Source organism: Anthonomus grandis, chromosome 17, assembly GCF_022605725.1.
Source record: "Anthonomus grandis grandis chromosome 17, icAntGran1.3, whole genome shotgun sequence".
Taxonomy (NCBI): Eukaryota; Metazoa; Arthropoda; class Insecta; order Coleoptera; family Curculionidae; genus Anthonomus; species Anthonomus grandis.
In genome coordinates, this window is record NC_065562.1 from 16855612 (window position 1) to 16879313 (window position 23702).

General features: G+C 30.1%; 2 protein-coding genes across 2 annotated transcripts in view; both read left to right on the forward strand.

The window, feature by feature from the left end:
• The window catches only part of LOC126746517 (fringe glycosyltransferase), a 120360-nt gene extending 110237 nt beyond the window's left edge, over positions 1–10123 (forward strand). Inside the window, exons 7-10 of the mRNA XM_050454824.1 lie at positions 5053–5123; positions 5187–5281; positions 9111–9193; positions 9443–10123. Of these exons, the coding sequence (XP_050310781.1) occupies positions 5053–5123; positions 5187–5281; positions 9111–9193; positions 9443–9509 (316 nt within the window). The 3' untranslated portion in view covers positions 9510–10123. The remainder of the gene's footprint in view (positions 1–5052; positions 5124–5186; positions 5282–9110; positions 9194–9442) is intronic.
• Positions 10124–10813: 690 nt separating this feature from the next.
• Positions 10814–14763, forward strand: LOC126746415 (origin recognition complex subunit 5). The gene is made up of 2 exons (XM_050454673.1): positions 10814–11085; positions 13396–14763. Exon 2 carries the CDS (start codon positions 13407–13409, stop codon positions 14730–14732), a length of 1326 nt encoding a protein of 441 aa, XP_050310630.1. The 5' UTR covers positions 10814–11085; positions 13396–13406; the 3' UTR covers positions 14733–14763.
• Positions 14764–23702: the final 8939 nt, after the last annotated feature.

A 23702-nucleotide genomic window follows, 5' to 3' on the forward strand; every position in this document is an offset into this window, starting at 1 on the left:
TATAGCTTCAAGGAAAAAAATCTATGGCTCAACTGCCCGGGATAGTAAAACAATTTAAACTTAAATGTCTTTAATTAATTAGCCCTGGACATTCAAATAATAATTTTAATTAAAATACTTGCCCTAATAAGAAATATATGGCTCGAATATTTGGAATTATGAAATAATTCCAATTTAAACAACATATTAATGAATTGATTAATTAGTCGAGGCAGTAGAGTTACAATTTTAATTAGGTGGCTTATAACTTAAAAAAAATCTATGGCTCAACTGCCTGGAATAATAAAATAATTTAAATTTAAATTTAATTAATTAATTAATTAGTGCTGTAACTTGAAATATAATTTTAATTAAATTATTTGCCCTTATAAGAAATCTATGCATCAACTATCTGGAATTATAAAATAATTCCGATTTGAACGTCATATTAATGAATTAATTAATTAGTCGAGGCAGTAGAACTACAATTTTAATTCGGAAGCTTATACTTTATAAAAAAATCTATGGCTCAACTGCCTGGAATAATAAAATAATTTAAATTTAAATTTCATTAATTAATTAGTGATGTAACTTGAAATATAATTTTAATTAAAATATTTGCCCTAATAAGAAATCTGTGTGAGTATAGAACTGTATATTACATAAAATCTATGTAAAGTACAGTTAAGGTATAATTTTAATTAAGGTGCTTATATTTTTTAAAATATCTATGGCTCGACTGCCTGGAATAGTAATATAATTTTAACTTAAACGTCATTAATTAATTAGTCCTAGAAATTTGGAAAATTAAACTTAAATGAAATTCCATGGTATTTTAATTATTTTTTGTTAACTAGGGGCTGTTAAACTCAAATTAAATTAATAAAATTTCTGTAAAAGTAATTTAATAAATTTTACGTAAAATTAAATGAAACTCTAAATTTAATTTCAATTTTTTCTATACTGAGATCGCAAATAAATAAAAATTAAAAATTTAATGAAAGTTTTATGAAATTAAATTTAAATTAAACTGTTAAATTTATAGTTCAATTAATTTTGTAAATAACATTTCATAAAATTATAATAAATTGTAAATTAAACCCCGTGTAAGTAAATTAAATTAAATTAAATTAATTTTTTTATTAACTAAAGCCTGAAAATTAAAATAAATTTATTAGAATTGCTGTTTAATTAAAATTAATGAAGCTCTTATAGAATTTGAATTAAACTGTTAATTTAATTTTAATTTTTTTTTAAAGAAATCGTGAAAAATATTATAATTATGAAATTTCTATTAAAGTAAATTAAACTGTAAATTAAGCATGTAATATAAAATATATTTGTAGGAATTTAACCAAAATTAAACTTAAATTAAAATGTTAATTAAATCTCGTGTAAGTTAAGGAGTTACGCTAAGCCGTAAATTCAATTTAATTTGAATATTTTTTTCTTAACTAACATCTGTAAAATGTAATATTAGGATTTTAACTAAATGTTTGTAATTTAAAATTAATTGAAATCCCATGTAAGCCTGATCAACATATGAAATAATTCCGATTTAAATGTCAATAAGAAATTATTTAATTAGTCGAGGGATAATTTTAACTTCAATGTCATTAATTAATTAGTCCTGGCAGTTGAAACATAATTTTAATTAAAATTCCTGACCTAATAAAAAAATCTATAGCTTAACTGCAATTATTAAATAATTTTAATTTAAACATCATATTAACAAATTAATTAATTAGTCGAGGCAGTTGAGGTACAATTTTAATTAAGGCGCTTATAACTTCAAGGAAAAAAATCTATGGCTCAACTGCCCGCGATAGTAAAATAATTTAAACTTAAATGTCTTTAATTAATTAGCCCTGGACATTGAAATAATAATTTTAATTAAAATACTTGCCCTAATAAGAAATATATGGCTCGATTATTTGGAATTATGAAATAATTCCTATTTAAACGTCATATTAATGAATTAATTAATTAGTCGAGGCAGTAGAGTTACAATTTCAATTAGGAGGCTAATAACTTTTAAAAAAATCTATGGTTCAACTGCCTGGAATAATAAAATAATTTTAATTTAAATTTCATTAATTAATTAGTACTGTAACTTAAAATTTAATTTTAATTAAAATATTTGCCCCAATAAGAAATCTGTGTAAGTACAATACAACTGTACATTACACGAAATCTATGTAATGTACAGTTAAGGTACAATTTCAATTAAGGTGCTTATATTTTTAAAAAAATCTTAGGCTTAACTGCCTGGAATAGTAAAATAATATTAACTTAAATGTCTTTAATTAATTATCCCTGGACATTCAAATAATAATTTTAATTAAAATACTTGCCCTAATAAGAAATATATGGCTCGAATATTTGGAATTATAAAATAATTCCAATTTAAACGACATATTAATGAATTAATTAATTAGTCGAGGCAGTAGAGTTACAATTTTAATTAGGAGGCTTATAACTTAAAAAAAATCTATGGCTCAACTGCCTGGAATAATAAAATAAATTTAATTTAAATTTCATTAATTAATTAGTACTGTAACTTGAAATATAATTTTAATTAAATTATTTGCCCTTATAAGAAATCTATGGCTAACTATCTGGAATTATAAAATAATTTCGATTTAAACGTCATATTAATGAATTAATTAATTAGTCGAGGCAGTAGAGTTGCAATTTTAATTAGGAGGCTTATAACTTTAAAAAAATCTATGGCTCAACTGCCCGGGATAGTAAAACAATTTAAACTTAAATGTCTTTAATTAATTAGCCCTGGACATTCAAATAATAATTTTAATTAAAATACTTGCCCTAATAAGAAATATATGGCTCGAATATTTGGAATTATGAAATAATTCCAATTTAAACAACATATTAATGAATTAATTAATTAGTCGAGGCAGTAGAGTTACAATTTTAATTAGGAGGCTTATAACTTAAAAAAAATCTATGGCTCAACTGCCTGGAATAATAAAATAAATTTAATTTAAATTTCATTAATTAATTAGTACTGTAACTTGAAATATAATTTTAATTAAATTATTTGCCCTTATAAAAAATCTATGGCTAACTATCTGGAATTATAAAATAATTTCGACTTAAACGTCATATTAATGAATTAATTAATTAGTCGAGGCACTAGAGTTGCAATTTTAATTAAGAGGCTTATAACTTTAAAAAAAATCTATGGCTCAACTGGCTGGAATAATAAAATAATTTTAATTTAAATTTAATTAATTAATTAGAACTGTAACTTGAAATATAATTTTAATTAAATTATTTGCCCTTATAAGAAATCTGTGCATCAACTATCTGGAATTATAAAATAATTCCGATTCAAACGTCCTATTAACAAATTAATTAATTAGTCAAAGCAGTTGAGGTACAATTTTAATTAGAAGGCTTATACTTTATAAAACAATTTATGGCTCAACTGCCTGGAATAATAAAATAATTTTAATTTAAATTTCATTAATTAATTAGTACTGTAACTTGAAATATAATTTTAATTAAATTATTTGCCCTTATAAGAAATCTATGCATCAACTATCTGGAATTATAAAATAATTCTGATTTAAACATCATAGTAATGAATTAATTAATTAGTCGAGGCAGTTGAGGTACAATTTTAATTAGGAGGCTTATAATTTAAAAACAAATTTATGGTTCAACTGCCCGGAATAATAAAATAATTTAAATTTAAATTTCATTAATTAATTATTACTGTAACTTGAAACACAATTTTAAATAAAATTTTTGCCCTAGTACGAAATCTGTGCAAGTACATTACAACTGTACATTACACAAAATCTATGTAATGTACAGTTAAGGTACAATTTTAATTAAGGTACTTATAATTTTAAAAAAATCTATGGCTCAACTGCCTGGAATAGTAAAATAACTTTAACTTAAACGTCATTAATTAATTAGTCCACAAAGTAATCCCGAGTTAAACGTCATTGCCAAATTAATTAATTAGTTGAGGTGTAATTTTATTTAAGATGTTAACAATTTTTCTCTATTAAATAAAACCAAACTGCGAATTTAATAAAATGTATTTTTTTGTTAAATTAAAGCTCTAAAATGAATTAAATTAATTGGAATTTCTATAATAAATTAAATATACACATTAGAGGAGGTTTTTATAAGATTACAAGTAAGTTTACATAATAATTTTTTTAATTACTCGTAGAATTTCAAAATATAGTTTTATTTAAATAATTTTAATTAAACGTGTATTAATTACGATTGAGAGCAGGATTTTTTTTTATTTTCGTAGAACGTCGAAAATCTTAAGTTTCTCTCTTTACAACTCAAAAATTTCAAACTCCCTTCTTTTTCAAAATTTGTCAAATTTCGTTAAAATCAAAAGTCTGACAGTCGATCTCGTCTACATGAATAAAATATTCAAACTTCCAAAAATCCCGTCATGCATTATCGGAAACTTCCGTAATAATCCACATTCACCGATCATCGAATTTAATACCGCTTAAACTTCGGCTCGTTTATCATCGATTCCCAGGGAAACTTTCCTATCCGGGGGTGGTATAAAGTTTTACTTTACCGCGACTCAGCGATTGTTAGTGGGAAACTCAGCAAAAATCTGCATCGAGTCCATAAACTTTTTTTTTGGTTAATTTTTTACCCGCTTGCATACATATACAGGGTGGGAAATGATTGGTGCCTATTGGTCTATAGAAAACCAACTTTGTTGTCGTGATTTTGATGAATAATTCAAAGGAAAGTGGAAAATTTAACAGGTTACGTAATTCAAAATTTAATAAAAACTATTATATTTCTTGATTATGATCCCGAAATCTATATGCCTGAACAATCGTTCTTGGTCCACCCTTATATTATAATTTTACATTATTGTATCTGCAATTTAAATCTAAATTACATTGTGACCTGCTTTTGATGGCGTAAATTTGAAAGTGGAAATATACGGAGAAAGGAATATTTTGTTTGCTCGTTTTAGAATAGCCGACGCCCATTATATCTGTACATAATTTATTTGTTTATTATATTTTATTTATTTGTTGTTGTTTTTTTCAGTGATGGTAAATTTATCAGTATTGGTGAAAGGATTCGGCTTCCCGATGATGTCACCATGGGATATATTATAGGTAAGGCGTGTTGATTGAAATAATGGAGAAATTAATTTTTTATTTTTTTTTTGAATTTTTTAGAGCACCTCCTCAAGAAGCCTCTGACGGTCGTAGATCAATTTCACTCGCATTTAGAGCCGATGAAGTTCATCCGGAGGGATCTTATTGAGGATCAGGTAAGAATTCCTCAATTTTTTATAAACATCTTTTCGGGGTTTTTTCAAAATTTAAAGGAACATTTTGGTTTGTCGTAGATTTTCCATGATTATAAAAATTCAATTTCTCTGAAAATATTTATTTTGGACATCGTGCTTTGGAAATTTCTTGATTTTAGGATTTTCGTGTCTAATTGTAAATGTTTTCTCAATTTATTAAAATTTCGTGATAATTTCGGAAACTTCTTCATTTTTCTAACTGGCAAAATTCAAAAAAACCAATATACAACATGCGAAACATATTTTGAAATTTATTTGTTTATTATTTTGAGAAATCTTCATGGCACTATAGGTTCGAAAGAAAAGTCAGGATTTGCCAAAAAATCCTTTTTTTTTTAGGGGTATTTTATTTGTGAAAAACCATCAAAGTACAAGGTTTTAGAAAAAAATGTCAACATTTTCAAAAATCGCTAGAAAATTGAAAATAACGCAGAATTCCAAAAAAATTCCATGAATGTAAGCAATGTTTACCAATTTGCAATAATTTCATAAACATTCAATTTTTTTAAGGTTTTAAGTTTGAAAATTCTTCGGGGCACGGTTTTTGACAAAAATTTCGATGATTTTCAAAAATTGATCGAAAAAATGAAATATAAAAAAGCCCTGACCTCAAGGATTCCCTATTAATTTTCAAAATACTTAAGAAAATTACATTTTTTGGAGACATTTCAAAATTTAACACAAAAAAAAGATTAATTTCAAAAATTAGAAAAACAATTTTTGCAAAATTTTCAACATTTTTAAAAAACGACAAACGTGTTAAAATATTGTACATTTTCATTGGGAGAATTTTATCAATTTTCTAAAATTTGTTTTTTTTTTTGTGAAAATTTCCTCAGTTCACCCAAATTTGAGGATCATTTTGTAAATTTTGAGGAATCATTTTGATTTTCGTGCTTTGGCAATTTTATTTATTTGATTATCATTTCTTTATCAGTTCTTTATTACGGAGATCCAACAATGCACATAGTATACACTCAGTCAAAATGAAACTCGTACACCTTTTACATTTTATTTATTTGTTTACAAAAATATATTTTTTACAAAAAGAAGTTTTAAGAAAAATGAGAAAATTAAATTTACATTCGATTTTACAACTCAAAATGAAACTCGTACACCATTAAAAATATACAGGAAAAAAACATAAAAAAGAGATTAATATTTTATTGGTAGTCCTTTATTTTTTATAACATCTGCCAAATGATTGGGCATTGATCGCATCAATTTTTCACAATATTCGGGTGATATTTTAAACCATTCTTCTTGAATCACTACTTTTAATTGCTCTTTGTTTGAAATTTCATGGTTTCTTATAGCAACTTTCAAATGTGCATTTCAAATTCTGCTTAAGTATGTCCAAATACATGTTCTGATCCACTATATCCTCTATAAAATGTAGATTTCCAGGACCTGCAGCTGACATACACCCCCAGACCATGACTGAACCACCTCCGTGCCTTACTGTGGCTCGTACATTTTGTTCTTTGGGCTTTCTCCACACCCGTTGTTGTCCATCTGATCCGAAAATACAAAATTTACTCTCATCTGTAAAAATTACGTCCTTCCAAAATAAAAAATTACTGATCCAAGGTTTTCTTCGAGCCACTCTACTATGAGTATTATTTTTTTTTAGAAAATTTCTGACTGTTTGAGGATTAACTGTTTTTCGTAAATATTTCTCAATTTCTTTTGCCAACTTCGGTGCAGATATTTTCGTGTTTGGGTTTATTTTTTTGGGTTTTTATTTTTGGGTAACATAACTGACAAGTATATCAAATTCTTAAAAGGTAAGAGATATTCTTTTCAATATCTGAAAAACATGATAAATTATGCTTAATATTCAAAAATGATAAACATTTGAGGCTTGGAACACATCTAATGCCAAGAATTGACTACCGAATCCCAGAAAATTACAAATTATTTAAAGTCCGTAAAAGATATTTGTCACCTGGAATTTTGGGTCATTAATTTTAGGAATTGCTAAAGGCTCTATTTGAAATACATAAATTACAAACAAAAGGATAAAATAGTATAAAAAAGAGAATTTACCAAAGTAAGAATAGTTTTGACAACATTAAAGCACATAAGAAATGTCAGATGATACGTCCAGAACACAAATACTTTACACCAGACGAGGACAGTTCCAAGGACAACAACCAAACAACATTTTCAACACATTGCACATTTTTTAACTTGTATCGAAAATCATTTCTTACTAAAGCAATTACTCCTCCAGTTCTATTATTGTCTGTCGCACACTTTTCTACTAAAATATACGTAGAAAAGTTGATTTTTCACCCAAATTTAAGGCCCAAACTCAATTTTTCTTTCAACTCAAACTTTTCCTAAATTTTCAAAAAATAAATTGCTAAACAATTTTGAAAATTTCATTTTTTTTCCTCAGAAGTCTTGAAAAAATTGAGGAAATTTTTGGAAAAAATTTGACTCTTCAAGGTAAAACTATTTTTCATAGCTTCACTGAACTTTCACACTTTTGTCAAGGTTTTTCGAGAATTCAAAAGAAATTTTTGAATTTTGAATTTATATGCCTTGGTATAGAAAATTCGAAAATTTTCAAAAAATTGTATAGATATTTGAAAATGCCTTGATCCAACGAAAATCTACCAAATTTCTACGCGTTTCACCCTTATCAAAATTTCTTCAAATAATTAAACATTTTTAATTTTAGATTTGACTTTTAATTTAATTTTTCGTATTTAAGATTTTTCAAAACTAGTGGCCTTAGGAATTTTTTATTGTAATTATCTATTTTCCAGTTTTTCCACCAATTTTTAAAAAGTTCTCTTTTTCTTTCGAAAATTAATGACTGGAAGAGTTCTTAAGCTTGAAACCTTCAAAAAATTGAGTTTTTGTGAAGTTTTTAAAAATTAGTAAACACCGCTTTTCTTCATGGGATATTTTTGATTTCTGAAATTCTGATTTATTTCCAGGTTGCCAGCGATTTTTGAAAATTGTTCCAAAAACTTGGTATGCCTTGAAGAATTTTCAAAATTTCAATTAAATAAATTTTAAAATATGTTTCATTTGGTGAATTTTGGTTTTTTTGGGATTTTAATTTAAATTTCGGCTAAATTGGAATTTTCTCAACATTTCTCCGATAAAATTTTCTTGGCATATGTCCAGAATTTTTAATTAAAAAAAAAATTAAAAATAGCAGAAACTGTTGGTTCTTTAAATTTTTTCTTTAAATTTAAATTTTTATTTTTTTATTTATATATTATATATATTTTTTTTTTAATTTATTTCTTTAAATTTTTTCAAAAAATTAAAAAAAAAATCATTTTTTTTTTTTTAAATTATTAGCTCTTTCACTTTTTGATAACTGTTTTGAAAATTTACCCATTTAATTTAAGTCAGAACCCTCCCACAATCAAAAGTTTCCATTTGTTTGCACGATTGTCACTTTGACACCAATGATAACGTTTAGTGCTTATCAATTTCCCTTGCCTCATTATCACTAACCACATCTTTCACTTGTCAAAACTGTCAGTTTTCCTTGTCGCTTTATGACACTAATGACATCTTTCAATTGTCAAAACCGTCAACTTGCTTTGCCTTATTATGACACTTAAGTCTCCGGTCGTATTATCGCCCGGCCTGTCAATATACAATAAACGCTCCTTCTCGGTCGCTCAATTTATATTTTTCAACCTAAAGAAAATAAGAAAAATAACAACGAAAGGAAATGAGTTTCAATAACTGCGACCCAATAGACGTCCATCTTCTTCGTTATCTTTTACAGTAATTGTTTTTTTTTTTTTAATTCCAGATATCGTTCAGTTATGCCAAAATCAAGGATGAATGGAACGTGGTCAAAATCGACGGTTTCGATGAGACTTATGACCAAAACAGGTAAGAATTAAGCACATATATATAACTCATCACAATCAATCGAGAAAGTGTGTGTTAGAGAGAGGAACAGAAAAAAACATAAAAAGACAATTAAGAAACGAACAAAAGACGAAGAAATTTAATTTCGGGGTAACAAAAGAGACCCCCTCCCCCTCTGCCTTCTTTCACCCCCCTCATGCTCCCTATTTTACCCGATGACTGGCAATAAACGGCCAATTTCCTTTAATGACGTCACATTTTTCTTTTCAGGTTTTTGTCGTTGCATTGTTTCCTCTTTCCGAGGTTCAGCTTCTGCCCGACAAGGAGAAAACGATGAGACGACCATAGAAAACGTCTCCGATTGGTCAGAATATACGGGTGATGACGATAACAACGCCAAGCGTTTTATTATGTATATATTAAATTGTATATAGCCCCTAATTGTGTTGTTAAAACAACATAACCTAAGAAGAGGAATAATAAAACCGTCATTTTGAATGTAGTAAGCTTGTTAGGCAACCGTTTTGTTTAATGACGTTTGGCACCTGTCAAAGCTGTCTTGTTGTGACACCTGTCAAAACTGTCACTGTGATTTTTTCGAAAAATTCGTTTCGCTTTATCGGTGCAACTATTTTATGTTTAGTTATCTGTGATTTAATTTTATTGTATTATTGTTTTGCCTGTGTGTTGTATGTACATAAGGTTCGGATTTATCAACCAAGAATACCTAAACATATTAATATCCATGTCGTGTAAATCAATAGGTTAAAGTGCAATTATTGTATATAAAAAAATAATCCCAGTTGCTCAATGTAACGAAGCAAAAAAATCAAATATAGCAGCAAATGTAAAAATCTATTTATTTATTATTAAAATATGTTTATTTACTGTAATAACGTATTTATAAGGCAAATCGTGCGTTGTTGTGAATAAATGATTTTTGTTATTTTATTGTTTGTTTTATTCCTGTGAGAAATTTTTTATTTAAAATGGCATTCCATTAAATAGATATTCATTTATGGGAATTTACACAATACATAATTTATTATGCAATTTTAAATATACCGCCATTTTTATCTTAAAGTTAGTTCCTTAAATCTGCACGCCATCTGTCGTATAGTGTTATTTTTGTTATATTATTGCTTGTTTTACTCCAATGGGAAATTTATATTTAAAGTGGCATTCAATTAAATAAATGAATATCTATTTCATGGAAATTTACACAATATATAGATATTAAATTAACAATTTTAAATATGCCGCCCTTTTTACACTGGTCCGTTGGATCTGCAGGCCATCTATCGTATAGTGGCCAAAGGCATGGATTGCCTACATTATAATTACCGATAAAAAGTTTAACAGCTATTACAAACTTTATTATGAAAAACCTATATGTTATTGCAAATGCCTAAAATAATAAATTAAGTATAAAACTGTAAAAATTTACTAGGCAGGGAATACAATACATCTAATACAAGAAACGCTAAAGTCACTACCAGAGTAACGTGGGTTGCCTATGAACGCCACTATATGTCACTTTTTAGCGCCAAAAAGTTCGGTGTGTTTAATTTGATGTACATCATAGTGTCTAAAAAATGGCAATTTTACTCTATTTTAAACGTTTTGTTGTCATCAGAGACAACCAATTGGTTGTCTCTGTTGTCATTTAATATTATAAATTAAGTAAATCAGTGGTTAAAACCCTAGGAAGTTATTTAATATTCAATTAGGATAGGTTAAACAGGAGACACGCCTCACCTAACCTCACTTTTTTAGTTTGTTTTTGAACTTAGGCAGTTGACCAAAAAATCGATTTTTGTTAAGAATGTAAGCAAATAAGGCCTGGAAGGTGTTTAATTACCTCTACACAATTAAAAGTCTATCAATTAAGGAGGATTTCTTAGTAAAATAAGGTCAGTTTCACTTATATTCATCATACAGATAGTAGTCAGAAGTATTCAGTTCCAATCCCAGTTTCACTGAATTTCTTGTCTTTTTAGTACTTTTTTGTATATTTCTTAACTATTTTAATGAAGCCTATACTTTTTCTAACTAATTGGTCCAGTCATCAGAGAGTTAAATTATGAAAATCCACTATTTGCCTTAATCTGGTCCCGAACCCTACTTATATCACTTAAAATTATTTATAACATAACTAAACTGTTTGATAAATTCCCATTTTTTTACCGCAGTGAGGTCATTAATTACTAAATCTCATACAAAGCTCTTTTGTCAATATTAACATAAATCAAATGAGAAGTTAAATACTAATAAAAACATGGACAAGCCTTACACACAATCACGACATCATAGATTATTAATTAAGCAAAGTATTTCTTAACTTTTCAGTTAAAACATTTACTGGTTAAACAATTTTAAGTTCTCTGATCATTGTTGGCAATTGATTGTATATTTTGATACAGGCATAGCGGGGAGACTTTTCATAGTGTGAAGTTTTATGTCTTGGTGAAACAAGGTCATTAGAATTTCTTGTACTGTAGTTGTGCAGCACATCATTGTTAGTGAATTTAGTTGAGTTTTGAAATACATAGACCGAGCATCAGTGGTATTTTATGCTCCTTGAAACCTTCCCGACAGGATTCTTGTGATTTTAAACGTCAGTCGAATGATTCATTTCTGAGCTACAAACACTCTATTTATATTGATGTCTTGTAACTATAGCATGATGTAAGATAGGTATGCCATCACATAGTAAATATGAAGTAAAATAGTAGGTTACACTACATATGTGCCCAAGAACTTCACCATGTTAAAGCTATTTATAAGATTAGCCTTAGAAATGCATTTGGATCTTCTCTTTGTTTATAAGATGAGTTGGTTAGTTGACCACCAATGCTTCATGCAGTTACATACTGCATTAATTTTGTTCATCCGAGTCTGTTGTTACAGTGCAGCTATTCCCACTGAAGTATCATCGACAAACTTTCTAGTAATATCAGGTAATGCCAAGTCACTAATGAATAGTATAATAATGGGGCAAGTATGGACTCATGTGGAGCACCTATGTTGTCATTCTAAAGGTCAGATTCAACTCTATTTGGATTTATCAGTGTTTTCTTTTAGAGTATTGAAGTATGAAAACTCACCTCTGAGTACTTCCGATGAATTGCACCAAATTTTTTGAGAAGTATTTGTACTAGATTACTTGCACAGAAATATATGGAACATTCTGTTCCTTCCAGGACTCAAAATGCACCACCTCTAGATGAGAAGCTGCAAGGAGAAAGCTGGTCAATGAATTTCTTATGTAAAAAGTGATTTCAAGTTAATGAACAACAGTATTCAAGTTAATGACTTCTTCAAAGGCTTTGATATAGTCCATCGTGAATCCTCATATAAATTAATGAGTCCTAGCCCAAGGGTTTTGTTGATAAATAATTGTACCTCACGAAGTTCCATAGTTCCACAAGTCAAACAAAATTCCGTTAAAATACTTGTGACTATAAAGATTACCTGATTTTCTAGCAATTGAAAAAGAACTTTTGGAGTAATTTTTCATGTTTTCCTTGATCTCTATGTCATCGAGGCATTTAAAAAATGTCCAGGCTTTTGCACTCACTTTGTACGTTCTTCAGGTATTCAACATAACCTCGTAGGTCTTCCAAGCATTTCAAATAGTCTTCCAGGTTGTGTAGTAATTTCTCATGTTTTTAAGGATTTTGAATAATATTTCAGGTTTGTGGAGGCATTTTTCATTTAATAATTTCTTAGATTTTCCATGATAAATTATATTAAACGCAATTTTTTTCAAATGCCTGGAATAAATACAAATTTTATTTAAAATCCCTGGAAAGCCGAAATAATGGCGTCCAATTATTAGACTAAAATGCCTGGAACAAAACGGAAATTTACTAGACATTCCTGTAAAACAATAAAATAATAACAAATAACTGAAAGGCATTAAAAATGGGTTGGAGGGTCTGAAAAATCACGGAAAATTATTGGTAATTCCAGCAAACGTCAAATGCCTGGAAAATATTAAAAAAATGACTTCAAATGCCTGGAATAAAATAGACATTTACTTTAATGCCTTATAAAACAGGTAAATTGTGTGAAATGCCTAGAAAGCTTTAAAAATTACTTGTAAGGAATATTATTTGAAATGTCCCAATGTTCCAGAACCAATACGATAAGAGAATAATAAGTACTTAAGTAGTAGTTTCCTCTAATGCTTTCAACTACTTATCAATATTTACTTTCAGTTTCAGGAGCTATGGATGACCCCCTATCCACCCTAAAACACTCATACCCAGGACGAGAAACCGAAATCGAGCAACTTTGGCAACTATTTGGTACCCCAGCAGAACCATTTCCTCATTCAGTTTACATATGCGGTGGTGCCAGCTCCGGAAAATCCTCAATAGTCAACTCCCTTTTAGAGACTTTAAAAGTTCGCCATGCCACCATAAACCTTATAGAGTGCTACACGTCCAAGATACTCTTTGAGAGCATCTTAAATAAACTGATGGACCACAGGATCGACCCGAAATCCGGGGCACCGTACGCAAAATGCGACAATTTAATGGAGTTTATCTCGTGCCTAAAAAACGTCGAGATAAACCTGAGCAATTCGGTTATAGTGGTCGATAAGGCGGAGGAGTTGAGGGGCATGGAGGCGAATCTACTGCCGGCCTTCCTCACTTTACCAGAGTTAACGGAAATACCGATTTCCGTGATTTTCTTATCGGAAATTGTGTTTGAAAAGTATTACTATCGGCTCAACGTAGTGGAGCCAATTAAGATCCACTTTCCCCAGTACACGAAGGACTCACTGCTGGATATTTTAGCGAGGGACTTCGATCACGTGCGTCAGCTAATGACTGAAAACTTCGGTGATTCCCTGACGTTCGATCGGGAGTTTTACCGGAAATATTTAAACGTTTTCTTATCGGTTTTTTATCGCGCCTGTCGTGATTTACGCGAACTCCGCTACATGAGCCGTAAAAACTTTCTGGTTTACTGCGAGCCGATCGTCAAAGAGGAGTTGACCGTAAACGATTATATGGCCCTATGGAGGCGCATCTCGCCAACTTTCACCGCTTCCGCGGAAGTTTTATACTTACGACTCTGCGACGGTAATTTGACGAAGAAAAACAATCCGGCACAGGACTTGGAGTTGCCGTTTTACGGGAAATATTTACTGATCTCGGCCTATTTGGCCAGCTATAACTCCCTGAAGGACGACAAGAGGCTATTTATGAAGTTCCACGGTAAAAAGAGGAAAACTCAGCAAGATGTTAAGAAGAAAAGCAAAGTTTCTGAGCAGCTGAATACTCAGATGGGCCCGAACGCTTTTACTCTAGATCGACTTTTGGCTATTTTCTATTCCATTTTGGAGGATAAAGTGGGGTTCAACAACCATCTGTTGGTCCAGGTTTCCAGTTTGGTCGAGTTGCAACTGTTAACCCTTGTATCCGATCCGAGTACCTTGGATGGCCGCAAGTATAAGTGCAACGTGAACTTTGAAACTATCCAAAGCATTTCCAGAATGGTCGGGTTTAATATTAGGAAGTATTTAAGTGATTTTAGTCATATTTAGGTCATAAATAAAACATTTTTTAAAATTAAAACGTTTCACTCGAAAATTTACCTCATAGCGACAAGAGTATCCATGCACCATTTCCATTATTCATGAAATTAACATTGCCTCCACAGTTTCGACAATTCGCAAACAATTTGGGTCGACAAGGGGGCGGAGGGTGGGAAATAATGATGACGTCGTCATGTCGCGGTTTATTTCGCTCATCGTTTAATATGACGTGCCTTCAATCCCACTTCTGAAATTTTATAGTTTTGCATGTGCGGTCCGGTTTTTCTTCTCTGTCTTTCTTGTTTATTGAAGGGATAATGAGTGCGATTTAAGACAAGTTGACTTAAGTTCTTTATGCTGTAAGTAAGCAAGATGTTTGATAGCGTGGATATGCTTACAACAGAAATTGACAAATCAGAAGTGGGATATCTGAAAGGGTTCCTGCTACACTCTGTACTTAATGAACGGAAGCGTAATACTGCCCAAGCGAAAAAACTGAAAACGACACGTGTCTACTCACTCGATTTCCCAATTATCCCCGCAGAAGGTACCCTTTAAAGTGTAAATATTCAGAACTAATTAGTATACGGGGGCGGTAGCGATTACGTTGATTTAATTAGCGAGTTATTGGGGCACGAGCGAAGGGTCATCATGCGGGGGATGACCGTCCTTTTACTGTCGCCCCCGTCCATTTTTTTATGTACCTAAAAGTGTGATCGATTTATAGCGAAATACAAATCATCTCGTCTATTCTTTGCAAAGAGACCAATGTACAAAAATGCAGTGAATAAATCTGCTAATAAGAAAGAAACATAAAGTTATATACAAGAAAGGAAAAGAGAGATGAGAGCACGACGATCAGAGGCTCAGAAGTTATGGATAACTTACCCTCCCCCGCCCCCTTCAAGACGTATTACCACCCTTGACTTGTTTCTCCAAGTCCAGGTGAATATTCCAGAATTTATTCAAAACGGAATAAATTCCAGCTTCGTTTACGTGTGAAGAAGTTATGCTTTGTTTTGTTTAAGTGTGAATTTAGCCAATAAATTCACCACAATTTATATTTAAGGTTAGACCATGTGTACGCATTTGTAAAAATCATGTATTTACAGTTAAATCCCTTAAAATTGTGATTTATTTGTTTGGAAAAATCGTCTACTTATTTTAATTTTAACGCCTTAGAAACGTGATTTATTTGGTAAGAAAATTTTAGAAAAATCGTGTATTTTAATGTAAAAGCGGTAAAACGCAAAAATACATTTAATATGCAAATTCCAATGCAAATTCCAAAACCGAATTTTTCTGTCATTGTTAAATGTCCACAAGAAAATAATTGCGTGCAATTGTAAAGAAACAAGCACTGATTTGTCACTTACTAAAACCACACTAAAAACGCTCATAAAAATTAATTAGAACACCAAGGGCGCTATACTTTTCTACTAATTACTGAACACTCATTACTCTCAATCTTAAGGGATGAAATCCGAGTTTTCTCGAGCAAACAGAATCTTTTGCAGGTGACCTTAGGTCTGAGGATTCCCGAACAAACCCGATTCATGCTGCGCATGCTTGTTACGGAACTAAAGAAAGTATTATTTTGATTTTTAGATTGTTTTAATGCATTTATAGATCAAATTGAACATGCAATAAAAAGGTTTAAGGGCCTGGAACAAATAAGAAACTACTTCCAGGCAGTCGAAGCAACATATATATACATGGACTTTCTACTGTCCAAAACTGAGAGCAAATCCCTTTGATTATCTAAAAGAAATAAAGGAATTACTTCCAGGCAGTTAAACAAGGAATTTTCAACTTCCTGGAAACACTAGAATTGACTTCAATTGCCTGGAAGAAATGAGGAATAACTTAACTAATAATTAAGGAATGACTTCGAAGTACTTGGAAGAAATGAAAAACTACTTTCAGGCATTTAGAGAGTCATGTATGCCTGGGTTTTGCACCGCCCAGAAGGCAGAACATGCCCAATATAGTCAGGCTCAGGAGAGCTGTTTTTGGGGATTTATGCATGATCATTCATCAGCACATACGAACATAATTGTAAAATGTTTCCTAAAAGGTGAATTTGTTGCAGTTTTGGAGTGGCCTTCTTGCTCACCGGATCTATTAATCCTTTAGAGCATCTACACAGTTTTCTATTTGATCTATTATTAATAAAATTGCACCAATTTTGTGATTAATTTGTTTAGTGAAAACTGCTCTTTACTCTATTAAACCATGAAATTTCAACTTCCTGGAAACGCTGGCATTGTCTTCAATTGCCGGGAAGAAATTAAGGACTACTTCCAGGCAGTTGAAAGCAATACCAAAACAACATTCTTTACAGCACCATTATACAAAACCCCATTAATATATACCAATAATTGTTTATTACATGGTGTAAGTTTTCACTTGTCCAACTACCCAGACAGAAACTGCACTAATTATTACCTTAGTACCTAATTAAAGATTCCCCTATAAAAATGACTGAAACAGCTCTGGATTCACCTTTGTTAATCATCTCAATCTGGAGCTGTGCGACCTCATATCCAAGCAGTTACTGTAATTTTCATAAAAATATTTAGATTTAGGTAATTTATTTACCAAAACTTTAAATCAAATTCAAAGGACATTCAGCAGGCTAATTGGCATACTCTATCTACTATAAATTACAATTCTTGGACCCCTGCTGATATCATAAGTGTCTTAAAGAATTCCTTATATCAAATGTATTGTCTATAACTTCCTGTTGTCCACAATTTGACGTGGGCTTTTTTGAATTCCCCGCCATTTGTCACACCGCCACTGTCACTTCTGTCATATTGACGTCACTTGTCTGGTTTTATTTTCGGGTTAAGGTTAACTCAGGCTTTAGTCCATGGGTATGAAGGTTGAATATGGCGGAGCGGAATCGTCTGTCACCCAAGATGGTCGACTGATTTTGATTGGCTAATTTTTGACGTATGTACATCAAATATGACGTTAATGACATTTCAACTGACGTATTTGACGATTGCGGCTGTCTTTTTTTATGTTCCCTTTGGGTGGAAAACAAGCCTAGGTTTTTTATAAGTAATTTTATAGCTTTTTATAGTTTTTTTGTGATACCATGCAGCCATTGCATGCAAGGTATAATTGCAGATGCAATCCTGTAGATGTCACAGTTCTCAATTTGCAGAATTCAAATCTAATTCTTAAATCTCCATATTAATAAAAAATAAATGAAATTCAAGCCCCTTGTTCTAATCCATCTTAAAATAAAATATTTAAAAGTCAAATAAATCTTGTTTCTTTTATTAAAAATTTCCTCCCATACCTACGATGCTAATTTACAATATTGGTAAGTATCTATATCTAAATATTTTTAAAGTTCAAACTTGAATGTCCTAAACAAGTCATTTATTGAGAACTAAATTTGAATCAAGTTATTTCTTAGTTAATGTGTGTGATGAGGATATTTTCTTGAGGATCCGCAAATTACTTCATATTTAAATATCGCGCAACAAATCAGGTTTAAATTTCCCGCCACACACGCCATCCAAGACGATCGCCCTCTATCCTTGTCATCAACGTCAATTGAATTTCTCTCTGATCATTAGGCAACACGTATTTCTCTATATTGGTATTCTGTGCTTTATTCACTCACCTAAAGGTAGATTCAGACTAAATAAGCTGCTGTTGATTTCAATTGCTTTGACAATGACGATTTTCACTTTCGTACATCCGGTTAATGACCCTCGTTCAAGAAAATGACACGAAAAAAAAAGGGAAAACTCAGGAAATTGCTTTTCTTTATATCCGGTCGCGCAATCGAAGCAGGTGCGAAGAAGGCAACTCGGAGGTTTCCAGTCGGAAAACGGATGGGGCCCCCGAGAGAGGGGGGCGAGTTTCTCCCATCTGGGAAATCATACGGGGAAACTCAGGAAGTTTTCCCGGAGATATATATCGTGCATTAAAACGACAATTAAAGAAAGCTTTATGATCTGGCCAAGTATAATTTATTTGCGAAGGCGTCACTCAGGCACGTGAACGGGAAAATTAGGAAACTCTTAGAAAACCAACACAAATAAATTTCCTTTATTGCGATTTTTATTATCCCGCAGGATACGTGCTCGCTCCCCTTATATAAAATGTTCCTAAATTATCCAATAAAGCTCCGGGATATGCCTGGGGAATCCCTTATGAACTACATATAGAGTTTATTCCTTCAGAAAAAAAAGCAGTAATAAGAAAGCAGTAATTTTTCCGATAAATTACAACGTGGCAATGATGCTGTGGCCCAGTTGATCAATAGACCTTAACGCGCAGGACTAACCGACAGAGCCGCTAGACTGGCCGTCTGCGAGGGATGTTTTCAAAGGGAGGAAACAAGATGAATGAATCGGGGTTTTTTGAGGGGGGGGAAAGTGCGTTTGGCGCGTTAAATAGCATTTTAAATATCGAACGAAGAAGGGTAGTGAGGCTAGAGCCTGAGCGACACATTAACTCAAAGGAGATCTTTTTATGTGTTAAATATCTAGAATTTAATTCAATTTATTTATTGCAAGAAAGTTGCATTTAAAATAACATAAACAGTTTCTCAAAGAAACAGTTGACTCATGTGTGTTAAGACATGTATTTTAAGTCAGGGAAGTAGTATCATTAGCATGCAAGTAATGGACAGCACACGGATGACAGTTGGGTAGATCATTATAAAATAGGACCAAGTAGAGCCTGATACTGAAGCATCAAAATCTTAGACCTACCTTCAAAGTAAACAAACTGAGATGGCAAACATATGAGGACTTCTAGCACCTAAATAGAACTGCAGTAATTTAATACTAATATAGTCAAAGTCATAGAACTGTAGCTTATGGTCTGTGGAGTAGAAATTTGTGATCTACACAATCAAATGCCTTGGTTAAATCGTAAAAAGTAGCATGGACATGTAGGCGCTTCAAATTAAATATACTACAAAAAAAATAGTTTGACAATATTTGAATGTAGTTCTACACCTAGATGTATAACATCTGTATGTACAAAATATATTATGTGTTATTAGGTCTATTTAACTGTAGCACATTTGTTAGTTAGTTATTTGTTGGTTATCTCTAGTCCCATTACAAAAAAAAAACAAAAACAACAAATTTGCTGAACAACCTATTGATACATAAACTCAACAAAGAAGTAAAAAATTGATTTTAAAATGCCAGGCAATTGAGGCATTACAATTAGGATTAATAATCAATTGCCGGGAATAATGAATTAATTCATTAATTTTTAATTGACGTTAAAGTGAAAAATGAATTTACAATTCCAGGCAGTTGTACCATTTTAATTAAGACTAAGTTTCAACTGCTTGGTCAAATTAATTAATTCATTTTTAATTGACGTTTAAGTTAAAAATTTATTTTAAAATTCCAGGCAATTGAGGCATTTTAATTAGGATTGAATTTGAATTGCCTAGAATAATGAATTAATTCATTAATTTTTATTTGACGTTAAACTGAAAATTGATTTTACAATTTCAGGCAGTTGAAGCATCTTAATTAGGACTAAGCTTCAACTGCCTGGAATAATTATTAATTAATTATTTTTTAATTGATGTTTAATTTAAAAATTTATTTTAAAATTTGAGGCAATTGAGGCATTTCAATTAGGACTGAATGTGAATTGCCTAGAATAATGAATCAATTTATTAATTTTTAATTGACGTTAAAGTGAAAAATCGAATTTACAATTCCAGGCAGATGTAGCATTTTAATTAAGACTAAGTTTCAACTGCCTGGACTAATTAATTAATTAATTTTTAATTGACGTTTAAGTTAAAAATTTATTTTAAAATTCCAGGCAATTGAGGCATTTTAATCAGAATTGAGGATCAGTTGCCTAGAATAATAAATTATTTCATTAATTTTTAATAAAAGTAAAAAACTGTTTTTACAATTCCAGGCAGTTGAATCATTTTAATTAAGATTCAGCCTCTACTGCCTGGAATAATTCATTGCCTAATTAATTAATTTAAACTCGGATCGCTAATTAATTAATTTCAGCATTGCATTCTCAATTAAAAATTGAAGAAATCATATAGAATAATATTTATTCGTAAACTAAAAAATAAAGGAGTTTTGAAAAATTGGAAAATTATTGAGTGAAAAATTGCTAAAAAAATGTTTTTATAAAAGTGATTTTTTTTTTGTATATTGATAAAACACCCAAAAAGCCTAAAAAATGTCTAATGAAATTTTTTTGAAAAATGTACGTGGACAGAATTAATTAAAAAAATTATACCAAATTTTTCAAAAATATTTTTTCTCCCAATTATCCTTTTTTTATTTTATTTTTTTGCTAAAAAACCAAAAGGGAAAAACTATTTAAAAAAATCATAAGGCAAGAAAATTATTCAGAAATTAATTTGCAATAAAAGCGCTTAATAAACATTCCATTTAAAATTTACACTCATATGTGAATGCATAATCCTAAACATATTTATTTGCCAACAATACTCGTACCTTATACCAGCACTTTATAGTAATATTATCCTTATTTTTTGGTTTTGTTTTGGTTTTTGATTTTAGTTTATTAGTTTTTAATATTATATTAAATTTATTTTTATGTGGCAGATTTTGCTAAATAAAGAAAGATTTCTTCTATAAATGGTTTAATTAATATTATTATTATTATAGCAATCGAAATCTTTACATATCTTGCTCAGTTTTAATAATAGAGAAAAATGAGTTGAACGACTTTTGTTTGAAATTTGATTTTCCATCCGCTGGGCTCCTTAATATACAGGATGTCCCCAAAAAAGTCGTTGTAAACAAATGATAAACCTAAACTAACATTTTTTCCCCGAAAGAATGATAAACGCATATACGTAGACGCAAACAAATAACCAGTGGCCCTGGTCAGGGTATCTACCCATAAAAAACTTAATAATTAAATATCAACAAATTAATTAACCTAAAATAAAAAATTCGATTAAATGTTGATTAATCCTTCTGTGTTAGCATAATGGCTAGATGCAATAAGCAAAAATCAAAATTAAAAAAAAACTGGACCTGTTTCAACTGCCTGGAAGAAGTGACAAATTAATTCCAGGCAGTTGAAACATGACTTTTATGGAAAAAAAATGGAATGAATTGAACTGCCTGAAAGAATTTAAAAATGTATTAAATTCTTTTGAAAATATGAAAAACTACTTTAATTGTCTGGAAAAAAAGGGAAATCACTTTCAAGCACTTGAAAAATTACGTCAACTGCTTGGAAGAGATTAAAAATTATTTCTTGGATGACAGTTGTAAAGGAAACCTGAAAAATTAAAAATGGTTTCAACTTGAAATAGTTGAGACTGAAAAATTGATCTGAAAAAATACATTTTCAACTTTTCTTGAAAAACACGAAAATAAAAATGAAAAATTACTTCCTTTCCAAACAATTGAAACCATGTCCAATTTTTTTCAGTTGAAAGTTAATTATTTAACTGCCTAGACAACTTTCAACTGCCTTAAAAAAATTAAGAAGATTTTAATTGAAAATTTTCAAAAAATTGCTTCAACTACGTAAATAATAATAAAGAAAAATATTTTTCAACTTCCCAGAAAAAAACTGGAAACGATATCAACTCCCTGAAAATAAATGAGAATTTACTTATTGCTGTTGCAAAATTGGGGAAAAAATGTAATTTTTAATCTTTCTGGAAAAAATTATAGGTTCAAAAATACCGTTTTTAAATTAAAACTATTGGTATATTTATTAAACTGTAGATTATACGTATATCATTTACTATACTGTTTACATAAGGGAGAAAATTTCGGCTGAAATCGCAATTTTTATAGCGATAGGCCCTTTTTTCGAAAAATAAAATACAGTTTTTTCACGTTTTACTCGAAAACCTTAAGGTTATATAAAAAAACTATAGATTTTTTCTATCAACTATAACTTTCTTTAAAAGCATTTTTTTCTTGGGCGATTAATTTCTGCAAAAAAAGCCTTTTTTCATTAACCCTACCCTTGCCCCCCCACCCACCCCACACAACTTTCCAGTAAGAAATTGTTTTCAAAAATCATTGTTTTCCAAAATAATACGCATGCATAACAGCTGCTTTCGTCATTAATATCTAATCTAATAACACTAGCTTGTTTATTTAAATTTAATATAATTTTTTATATGTATATTAATAGTAATATAATACAAAAACAGTGCTATTAGATTGGATGTTATGAACGAAAAACGGTGATTTTTCAAAAGAATTTCTTACTGGACAAATGTTTGGGGTGGGTGGGGGGGGTAAGGGTTATCCTAATAAAAAACAATGTTTTTGCAGAACATATATTCTATATATAATTTAATAACACTGTTTAGTTGAATTTAATATAATTTTATATGTAAATATTTAATATAAAAACAGCGTTATTAAATTGGATAAAATGGACAAAAAACAGTGATTTTTCAGAAGAATTTCATCAAACATTTGAAGTGTAGTAATCAAGTTTAAAAACTAGATATGTAAATCGTATACATTTTTTTAAATGCCAAAATTTTCTTCCTGTTGTAACCAGAATCGTCTATGATACACGTATATTCTACATTTTAATAAATATACCTTGACCATATACGGTTAATAGTTATACCAAACCCAAAAATTTACTAAAAATCGTTAAATAAATATACATTTAACGATAAAAAACAATGATTTTTGAAAACAATTTCTTACTGGAAAGTTGTGTGGGGTGGGTGGGGGGGCAAGGGTAGGGTTAATGAAAAAAGTCTTTTTTTGCAGAAATTAATCGCCCAAGAAAAAAATGCTTTTAAAGAAAGCTATAGTTGATAGAAAAAATCTATAGTTTTTTCATATAACCTTAAGATTTTCGAGTAAAACGTGAAAAAACTGTATTTTATTTTTCGAAAAAAGGGCCTATCGCTATAAAAATTGCGATTTCAGCCGAAATTTTCTCCCTTATGTAAACAGTATAGTAATATATGTAATATATATATATATA

What these genes read in the sequence shown, in the direction of transcription:
- LOC126746415 (XM_050454673.1), top strand. Translation starts at nt 13,407, where the DNA reads ATGGATGACCCCCTATCCACCCTAAAACACTCATACCCAGGACGAGAA.